Below are 11,105 nucleotides of genomic sequence, written 5' to 3'. Positions count from 1 at the left end.
GTGCGGTCTTTGAAGAGGTGGTGAGCGAAGGGGGAATTGCCTACTCAGTCCAAAGTAGCACTTGTTGGCAAGAGTGATTCTGCGTTGGATTTTAATGCTGACATTATTATCGGTGTTAATGCTGGTTCCCAAGTAAACGAAATTCTCTACTATCTCGAAATTGTAACTGTCAACAGTGACGTGGGTGCCAAGGCGCGAATGTGCTGACTGTTTGTTTGATGACAGGAGATACTTCGTCTTGTCCTCGTTTACCACCAGACCCATGCGCTTTGCTTCCCTATCCAACTTGGAAAAGGCAGAACAGACTTCGCGGTTTTTGTTACCGATGATGTCGATGTCATCGGCATAAGCCAGCAATTGCACGCTCTTGTAGTAAATTGTTCCTGAGCGGTTCAGTTCTGCAGCTCTTATTATCTTCTCCAACATCAGATTAAAGAAGTCACATGAAAGGGAGTCGCCCTGTCTGAAACCCCGTTTTGTGGCGAACGGCTCGGAGAGGTCTTTTCCAATTCTGACGGAGCTGGTAGTATTGCTCAACGTCATTTTACACAGCCGTATGAGTTTTGAGGGGATGCCAAATTCAGACATAGCGGCGTATAGGCAACTCCTTTTAGTGCTGTCAAAAGCGGCTTTAAAGTCGACAAATAGGTGGTGAGTGTCGATCCTTTTCTCGCGGGTCTTTTCCAAGATTTGGCGTATTGTGAATACCTGGTCTATGGTGGATTTGCCAGGTCTAAAGCCACACTGATAAGGCCCAATCAGTTCATTGACGGTGGGCTTCAGTCTTTCACACAATACGCTCGATAAGACCTTGTAACCTATGCTTAGAAGGCTGATCCCGCGGTAGTTGGCGCGAATGGCGGGGTCACCTTTCTTGTGGATTGGGCAGAGCACACTTAAATTCCAGTCGTCGGGCATGCGTTCATCTGACCATATTCTGCACAAGAGTTGATGCATGCACCTTATCAACTCCTCGCCGCCGTACTTGAATAGCTCAGCTGGCAGGCTGTCAGCTCCAGCGGCTTTGTTGTTTTTCAGCCGCGTTATTGCTATACGTACCTCGTCATAGTCAGGCGGTGGAACGTCGACTCCGTCATCATCGACTGCGGGCTCGGGTTCTTCTTCTCCACAACTTTCCGTGCTGCTACCATTTAGTAGGGCGGAAAAGTGTTCCCTCCATAATTTAAGTACGCTCTGGACATCAGTTACTAGGTCGCCATTATTGTTCTTACAGGAGTGCGCCCCGGTCTTTAAACCTTCCGTAAGTCGCCTAACTCTCTGGTAAAATGTTCGGGCATTCCTCCTGTCGGCCAGCATTTCAAGCTCTTCGCACTCACGTATTTCTGCCTCTCTCTTCTTGTTGCGGCAAATACGTCTCGCTTCCCTCTTCAGATCCCTATAGCGGTCCCACATAGCGCGCGTTGCGCCCGATCGCAGCGTGGCCCTGTAGGCGGCATCTTTTTTCTCTGCAGCTTCCTGACACTCCTCATCGTACCAGTTGTTCTTTCGGGCTCGCTGAAATCCGACTACTTCTTCGGCGGCGGTACTTAATGAGCGGGAAATGTGGTTCCACTGCTCGCATATGTCGGTTTGTTGAAGAGTGCTCTCTGAGAGCAGGTGTGAGAGTCGAGTAGCGAAAGCGCTGGCTGTCTGTTGTGATTGCAGCTTTTCGACGTTAAGCTTTCCTTGCATATTTGGGCGCACATTTTTTGCTGCACAGAGGCGGGTGCGTATCTTGGCTGCAACAAGATAGTGGTCCGAGTCGATGTTTGGGCCTCGGGGTGTGCGTACGTCTAAAACACTGGAAGCGTGCCTTCCGTCTATCACAACATGATCGATTTGGTTTCTCGTTTTTCGATCCGGAGACAGCCAGGTAGCTTGATGGATCTTTTTATGCTTGAACCTAGTACTGCATACTACCATGTTTCGGGCCCCGGCGAAGTCGATCAGCCTCAATCCGTTGTCGGACGTTTCGTCGTGGAGGCTGAATTTTCCGACGGTGGTTCCAAAGATCCCTTCTTTGCCCACCCTGGCATTGAAGTCGCCAAGCACGATTTTGATATCATGACGGGGGCAGCGCTCGTACGTGCGCTCCAAGCGCTCATAGAAGAGATCCTTGGATGCCTCATCCTTCTCTTCCGTCGGGGCATGGGCGCAGATGAGCGAGATGTTGAAGAATCTCGCTTTGATGCGGATTGTGGCTAGACGCTCGTCCACCGGGGTGAACGACAGTACTCGGCGACGGAGTCTCTCTCCCACCACAAATCCAACTCCGAATTTGCGCTCCTTTACATGGCAGCTGTAGTAGACGTCGCAAGGCCCCAGACATTCTTTGCCTTGCCCCGTCCAACGCATTTCTTGGATGGCGGTGATGTCAGCTTTTGTCCTTACGAGGACATCAACCAGCCGGGCAGAGGCACCTTCCCCATTAAGGGTCCGGACATTCCAGGTGCATGCCCTCAAATCGTAGTCCTTTAAACATTTGCCGTGGTCGTCATCATAAGGGGGGGTCTCATCCGAGGCTTTGCCTTGCTTCTTCACTGGAAGTGGTTTTTACGTGGCGGGTCCCAAGCCCAGCGCACAACCCATTGCTGGGACGGGGGTGGTTTCGCAACCAAATACACGTTTATATAGCGAGCCGCTTGCTCCAAGCAGACACCCGCTTGCAGCCGCACCTACTGGTGAACAGACGCTGCAGACTTCAGTGAGCCCTTAAACCGAATAAGTCAGAGTGGCCCCACCGAAGCTCCCTCTCTTTCTGCCGTGACCCAAGGCTCCACTCGGATTGGTTACCGCATCTCGCACATGGGTTGCTCACGTTGCCCAGAGTGCGCGAACGAGGACGCAAGAGTCGGGATTGAGTATAGCCATGCAACTGTAACTGCATACCCAGCGCAACGACTATACCCCATTTCACTCCCATTATAATATTTAACTAAACGCGCAAAAACATTGCGCGAATATAAACAAACAAATGTTTAAATTATTTCATTTAATGACGTGGTTTCCTTTATGAGGTATTCTTTTCTGTCCATATGTATATGTGCATATAAGATGCGAATGCAGCTAAAATTCTTTGAAGGTTATAGGCATGTTTTATTCAACCATCACTAGCAAATAGCTAAATCTTGGTCAAATAAAACGAAATTAGCTTATTTCCTATGTTAGCCTAATTTTGACAGTTGTTTGACTGCAAATAGTGTCAAAGTAAGTTTTTCATAAGCCAATATAATTATGTTGGGTAAGTCCTCCATACAAAATAAGCTAATAGCTTAAATTTCTGGACAAATAAAAGACGGCTATTATTGAAGTAATCCTTATTACTACACCTGGTATAATTTCATCATGATGAGGTTGAGTTCATGCTAATTTGTAGCAAACATAGCACGCGCACCTCATAGGGTTAATTTGTTTGTTTACAGTTTTTTGACATTATAACTAGCTACAAGAGAGATCGAGCTAGTTGTCACTTTTACCTTGTTAAATATGCCTTGATTGAAACCATGATTCAATAATTAAAGGTTTGCTCATTAGTGACATTAGCTAAGCCTTAAGCTAAGTGTACACGGTAGAAAAAATACGCGAGATTTAGACAAAAATCTCGCTAGAGACGTGTAAACACTCAATAGAGCTCTACGAGAGACTCACCCACAAAGTCTATGTGAGAGTTATTTAGCGAGACTTTTTCGCCGTGTACCCAGTCCATTAGCTCCCTTACAAAAGCTTTGCACACACACACGAACCCACACACAGTGCCTTGCTAAGGGAGCCGATTTTGTCAAGAGGGAGCGAGAAAACTGTTGAGCAAACCTTTTATTATAAGGTGTGTACTCGTATTGAGAGGACAGAATTCTCCAGCAGCAAAAGTTCTGAGAATTTAGCAGCATTCGCTCTCAAAGAGACGAAATATCCACATAAGTACGAGAACGCAAAATTTGCAAAAACTTGCAACCTTCGAAACAGCTGATCACTTGCACAGTTGCCACTGGTGATTAATTTGGCAATTTATTCTCTGCTTGGGTGCATTTTCCCCCGATTTGGCATTTTATACAATTGAATAGTTTTGGATAAGAAAAGCCTTTTTAAAATACGAATTAATTATATCTGAATGATTAAGTTATTTTTCTCATAATTATTTGTGATATCACATGGTGACGAATTAAAAACAAGAGTATCTCCTCCAAAATCCAAAATCCAAAAAAATTGAACAGAGTAGGTTTAAAATTATAAAATTTTAATTTCAACAATCAACCTACCAAAACCGAAAACTTCAGCAAAAAAACATTTCAGTATGCTTCATTTAAATATATTTTGGTATATTTAAAGGAAAATTATGGTACAAACGAAAAATGTCATACGGCAACCATAGTCAGCACACACTAAAGCAAACAAACTGGAGATCAATAGCAAATTAACGAAAAATAAACGCAACAAACGTTGTGCTTATTAAATTTACGCACTTTTTGTTGTATACTAGCATTAATAATAAAATTTGCAATTACTAACTCAAAAAGGCCATATTTTCTTTTGTTTATTTACAAACATGTGTTTGTGATCGGCTGATTTTCTTACTTGCAAGTTTTAGCTGGGAAAAATTTTTCCAGCAGAAATTTGCAGCTCTCTTTCACATTTTGCTCTCTCAATTTCCACTGGATTCTTTTTTGTATCATGGTTTATGGATAGCTATCGAAACATTTATTTTAACATAACAAAGTACAGCGCATCGTTTATTAACTTACACAAGACTAATCGAACAATTTTTTTTTTACAGGCATTCCCATGATATCACCCTCTGAACTAAATTGGTCACACATGCTTTCGGCTGGCGTAAGCACACCTACAACTCCGCATGCTAACACGCCAAGCGCTACACTAATGCATGTGCCTCAATCCATACCAACATTGGCCGACCGCTTGGAAACGTATCGCCAGCTGGCCACCGGACGCATGCAGAATTCCATGGGCGGTGCTATACTCGCTGCAAACACCATTGTATCGCAGAGTCCACGCGCTGTAAACTACACCACCAGCCTGGTGGAGCGCACCAGAGATCTACGTAACTGGCTACGGCAGGCTAAGACCGAGCACGAGTTGTTAACCGGCGCCGCTGGACCCATGCAGCATGGCAGTTTGGGAATATCAGCTAATGGAATTGGTGTGAACACGGTGAGCTTGCTAAATACTAGGGAGTGTGGCGGAGTCAGTAGTGGTGTTGGTGTCGGTGCCATCGCCGGCGCTGGTACAGCAACCACAACTGGTGGAGGCGGCGGCACGGGCACGCAGACAAACCTATAATTAGGATATAATGTTTTCTGCTGCTGGCGCAGTCAGGAACCCAGATCTTAAGTCATGCTTAGGTAAATAAATAGTAACAGGAGTTAAATGTACTGAAGCATGCTTGTAGACTTACAACGTTATGAGTCAAATATTAGTAAGATCACCAAGCAAAGTTCTAAAATTAACCTCTCAGAACTTAAAATAGAGAGCCTACGGACATTCGTCATAGTGGACTAATCAGCTACATTAAATAACTTTGCTTATGGTCTTAATAATTTTACGCATGACTCTAGTTGCATACCTACATATGTACACACATATGTAAGTACATACATATGTAAAAAAACACATGGATGTACTTAGAAAGCCTAGTCAAGAATTACAACAAACTGTAAGCGCTAATAGCATTTTGTAGTAGATGTGTGTAGGTTAATTACAGTACTTACTTGCAAACGTACAAGTATACATAATGTTTTATTGGATCTCAAATTAAAACCAAAGATAATCGTTGTTGAAACTAAAAGATTGAATATAATAGTTGTATTTGTAATATTGCTTTTGAAAGAGGAATAAATAAAAAAAAACTGTATTTTGGTGCCAAAATAGTCGAGGCTGCGGATATTGAGAGTATTTACAGAGGAAATTTGGAAATGATTACAGTCAAAGTTAGTATTATTTGATAGGGCTTGCATGCAACACTTGAAAAAAATATTAGCAAAATTCAAAATGAAAACTTAGTTAAGCAGCAGGCATTTGAAAATTATGGGAAAGCTGTTTTGACGCCATTGGCTAAATAGTTAAAGGTACCTACATTCATATTGACAATGTGTGTGAAGACTAAGCTCATATTTTAGGTTATCAAACCTGGAAAATTAGGTAGTGAAATTCGACGTGTAAAAAGTAGTCAATGATATATTGTAAACTACTTATATCATCTCCACTGCTCCACATAAAGAAGAATCGGGTTTTCATCCCCAAGAAAATTTAAAAAAACTTGACAAATTTTGAAGGTTAGGCTAGGTGGCAGCCCCGCGCATGGCTCATTTAGACATTTCTTATGTGGTCCGTTGTGTAACGACTTAAAACAATTTTCCTGGAGCTATAAACGCAGGTTGTTTACATGAAGCTTAGCTTGAAAAGCGCTGGGTGCTTAAAACGAAGCTCCGCTGGCAGCTAATGTTCAGCACGGGACTGTTGAAGAAATACGACCCGGAATGCTTTAATCTTAGCACTAATATGAGAAGCAAATGCTGAGATGATACCACCTCTTCATTTTCCAAACAGATACGTCAGCAGGAGTCCGATACGATATTAAATCGTATAACTTGGGTTCCTAGTGGAGAGCTGCCGTTTGGTCAGCTGAATTGGTCCTTTGATTTACTGTGGTCGACTACCGGCCATCAGAACTTCGCAACTTTGCATGTCGCGTTATAGGAAAATGCTTGGCGAGTAAACTGAAAACCTATCTGTTCAAAAGCAGTCCGCATATTGACAAAGCAACTCCCACGCCCTCCCTGGCAAAAAAGAACACCTCAGCAGTGTTGCCATATTAGGCGTTTTCCGGCTATATTTAGCCGGTTGCGAAAGCAAACAGCCGGAGAAATCTCGATTTAGCCGGCAGGCGATTTATTGGCCGCTTTGCCAAAAAATTAGCCGTTTTGTTTTCTTAAAATTCATATATATAATTTTCGGTTTTTAAAAAATTACCGACCCAAAATTCTTAAAATTCATATATCGATGGCTGAGTGGAAGATCGACCTATCTCGGCAGCCAGTTCGAAAACGCTCTATCTCAAAAAACTTTTCAAGAACGCCCTATTTCAGAATTTAATTGAAAAACACCCTATCTCAAAATTCGGTTCAAAAACGCCCTATCTCACTTCAAAATATATTGAAAATATGCTGATATAGGGCGTTTTTGAATCGGCAGCTGAGATAGGGCGTTTTTGAAACGAGTTCTGAAATAGGGCGTTCTTGAAAAGTTTTTTGAGATAGAGCGTTTTCGAACTGGCTGCCGAGATAGGTCGATCTTCCACTCAGCCATCGATATATAATTTTCGGTTTTTAAAAAATTACCGACCCAAACTCTGTTAGAAATGGGTAGCCTTATCTCGGAGAAATTTTTCTTGTCGAAGTGTTTTACATATATACAATTGAAAGACAATTTTTGCTAATCTGAAAAGTCTTCAAATACTTTGCCGATTTCAATGATTTCTTTTAAGCACATATACAATGACCCAAATATAAACTGAGATGCGACATTTTAGCAAGTTTTGCTAATTTTTCATTAGTAAATTTAATGTTTATGCTTTATTATAAAAATATAGCTGATTACTTAAAAAATACCATTTAAATCCAAACTTCATACTTTGTGAAAATATTATGAAATTTTTACCCACATTTTTAACTTTTTAATCAGTATCTTTAGAAATTTTAAATTTTAGTATAATAAAGTAAAAATTTAAAGTACCTAGTATTTACCACTGATTTTTGGCAATTTTTTTGTTGACTGTGGTTCGCATTTTTTCATATAAAAAACTCGTCGAACATACTTTTTATGGCAAAAAACTCGTAACACCGTCATTAAAAAAAATGCCAAAACTCAGCGTTAAGTCCTCGCTAATTCAAATTTGCACCTCATTAAATTAGAATATAATATACTACAGAACTGCATACCATATTTTTTTTATATTTGGGTCACTGTACTTTTTCCAAAGAACATAGCGGGGATTTTTTCTTAAAATTTTTGTTATGAATGTCTTAATTTTTAAGCAAAAGTGCAATACTTTCTACTAATATAGCCATTTTGTAGGACGAAAAGTAACCTAGTGCAAATGTTACAATATAAGAAGGCAAAAAATTTCAATAGAAAGAAACGTCATAAGTTTGTAATTGATTTATTTTTTATATTTATGTATGCAATAAAACATGACTTCCGATGTACAGCTTGAATTAATCAAGTATAACGACAGTTTCCTTTGTTGTCTAAAAATAATTTAATGAATTTATTAATTTTTCTACTTTATTCAAATAAAACATGTTAATTTTAGCTGAAACATTTTAGCCGTTTTTTCGGCCAGTTTAGCCGGTCGGCCCAAAAAGTTCTGGCAACACTGCACCTCAGGGTCTGCCTAGAAAATTTATCAGCATTACTGGCTGCCACTCTCCAACTTATCCCCTAGAATGATGTGTTTGGTAAAGGATTCAATCGGATCACTCTTTCTTCTGGCAAATTAACTCTTGGGATGAATCTTACCAAAAAATCAGCAGGACTACATTGCTGCCTTTTTCGTCCAGGCTTAAGGAATGAATGAAATCTAAGCAAGAAATTTTTCTGATAAGCAAGGATCTAAGCCTGCGAAGTTTAGTGAGAGCACGACGAACGCATCTACATATAGTCGTTTAAAGTACAAAACCGCGTATCGTCATTCTGCAAACCCCGTAATTGACATTTGCTGTCAAAAATTGGATTAGCTCACACAGCTCTGGGCTCAATCCTTATCCATTCGTCCTGAAATATACTAGCCAGAAATGCGATTGCTTTATAAAAGAAAAAAACATTTTGAAATATGAGTGTTTTTACTCTCTAGAACATAATTTATGCAACCTCACATACGCGGTTTCGCATTATCTTGATACGGGGTTTCGCATTTTGTTGACACGCGGTTTTGTACTCTGAACGACGATATGTATTTAAGTATCGTGTTAAGTGAGAGCTTTTCATTTTTTGTACAGTAATTTTAATACCAATTCAAATTACTTGCAGAGTTTACGTCTAAGTTTATACGAGATGTTGAAGGTTCCGGATGCCCACAGAGGAGATATCAGCCCGACTGAAAAAATAAGTATTAAAAATGTGGAGCTTCTGTCAGTAAAGTAAAATACCAACTACTTTACACAGGAGGGGATGGTTCAGACGGATTAGAGAATTTCAGAGAAGCTTGGCTAGTAATTTACCTGCGCGTTTCCTTGACCATTTTCCATTTGCCAATTCATTTGGCAAAGATAACCCAGAGAGCGTCTTTATTTTATTTTATTTCATATTTTTTTTTTTTAATTCAGACTGGAAGACACTAAAATAAACAGGCAGCTGGCTGAAGTTTTGGGAGAGCTCTTGCGGCAGGATCCTACTTACGACTTTTCAATTTTGAGCCATGGCCAAAAATTAGAGTAGATTATAGAACTAAGTTTGTCAGTTTCTCCATTCGCTCTAGTGCTGAACCTCTTAAAAAGCAGAAGAATGTACTAGTTCACAAAAAACTACTGAAATCGCACCCAGAATTTTTGAAAGGCCAAGGTTCAGGTGTAGGCTGAATTCAAGCTGCTTGCTCTGTAGCTCACCTGAAGCTTACCGTAAACGTCGATGGCAAAAAACTCAGCCTAATTTCTACTTTATAAACTTTTCTAAGGCAAGCCATTATACTATGGTGATACCTTGGAAAAGTATGAGTCGAACAACCATTGGACATTCATCGATTAGTTTTCCGCGTTTTAATTAGTATAACACATTTTTATGAATATCCGTAGCGAAGTGTGAATATTTTTTAATTGGAAAACGGCTAACTCTTATCTACCACAAGTTTCCCATATATATTTTCTTTCAACTTCATTAAATAATCAAAATGAATAGTGGTTTCAAGCTGAAAATGTATATTGAATCCCCTAGAACAGGCGCCGGTTAGACTGAATGCATAATATTTACTCGTAATCGTACATACAAACATGGATACATATGTATGTCCTCTCTGCACTCAAACTAAATATCCAAATATAATTTGAAATATCTCCTTTTGATGCATACAGATGCATGTGTGATGAAAATAATATCAAATATTTCCTTGTATAATTTTTTTATAATTAACTATATGTACTAGATAAGTACTTAATAGAAAAAAGTTAAAGAAATAGTCTATTACCATAATGGCCTGAGAAGATATTTCTTAAACTCAGTTAATAGAAGCGAAAAGAAAAAAAAAACAATTAAAGAATCTTGAAATCCAAAACAAATCTAAAACCAATCATTTACCACTATATTAAAGCAAAAACAAGTATTTGTAATTTTTCAAACATTCGTAGTTGAAGAAATGGAATTGTTACTGAGCAATGGAGATCGAAATTTGCATGAGATTAATTAATAATAAAAAGAAAGCACAAATTTATTGATGATTTGGAAGAATAAGCCGAATATGCATTAATAGATACATTCATACATACATACATATGTGGTATATTCGTGTTTGTGAAACTACTACCTACATATATAAATAGTGAAATTAGTTAGTCGTAGGTGTGAGTTGACATTACAAACAAATTTAAATAAAACAAAATTTACAAAATACATAACATATGTAATCTGCTTCTGTTTGAATGTAATTCAACAGAGAAATAAGTGCATACATACATAAAAAATATATTCATAGGTACATATAAAACTTATACAATGCACTATGGTCTGACAGCTACTATTTGCTGGCCAAAAGTAATTTTTTAAAGTATCGACAAATCGATTTTTTTTGTTCCTTCGCTAAACTAATTCTCCGGAGTACAAAAGTCCATACTCATTATTTTCTTAAAGAGTTTTTCCGTTGAGATATCAGCTTTTATAGTTGACATTTCTACAAAAAGTTTATACATTTATTTCTTTCGTAGTCAGTATATTTGTAGTTCGAATCGGAATAAGTCTTCGAGTGATAAAGATACTTCAAAAAAAAAGAATGGAAATGAAGAATGAAGGTAACATTTGCGTGATTGGCCAAAAAGAAAACTAGCATAGAGCTTGCTAAATAAAATAAAATTAATTTTCAAAATGGACTCTAATTTGGGTAATAA

At 39.2% G+C, this 11,105-nt stretch overlaps 1 protein-coding gene across 3 annotated transcripts in view; it reads left to right on the top strand.

Moving 5' to 3' along the window:
* Positions 1-6,897, top strand: part of Cep164 (centrosomal protein 164) — a 57,225-nt gene extending 50,328 nt beyond the window's left edge. For all 3 annotated transcript variants that reach the window (XM_017619188.1, XM_017619187.1, XM_017619189.1), the window contains exon 6: positions 4,772-6,897. In XM_017619188.1, coding sequence (XP_017474677.1) covers positions 4,772-5,295 — 524 coding nt within the window. In that variant the 3' untranslated portion in view covers positions 5,296-6,897. The remainder of the gene's footprint in view (positions 1-4,771) is intronic.
* The last annotated feature ends 4,208 nt before the right edge of the window (positions 6,898-11,105 follow it).

The sequence above is a fragment of the Rhagoletis zephyria genome, unplaced genomic scaffold, assembly GCF_001687245.7.
Source record: "Rhagoletis zephyria isolate East Lansing unplaced genomic scaffold, Rhagoletis_zephyria_1.1 Rzeph_scaffold_01802, whole genome shotgun sequence".
NCBI lineage: Eukaryota > Metazoa > Arthropoda > Insecta > Diptera > Tephritidae > Rhagoletis > Rhagoletis zephyria.
Note: the sequence above shows the minus strand (reverse complement) of the source record. Positions and strands in the feature narration are given on the sequence as shown.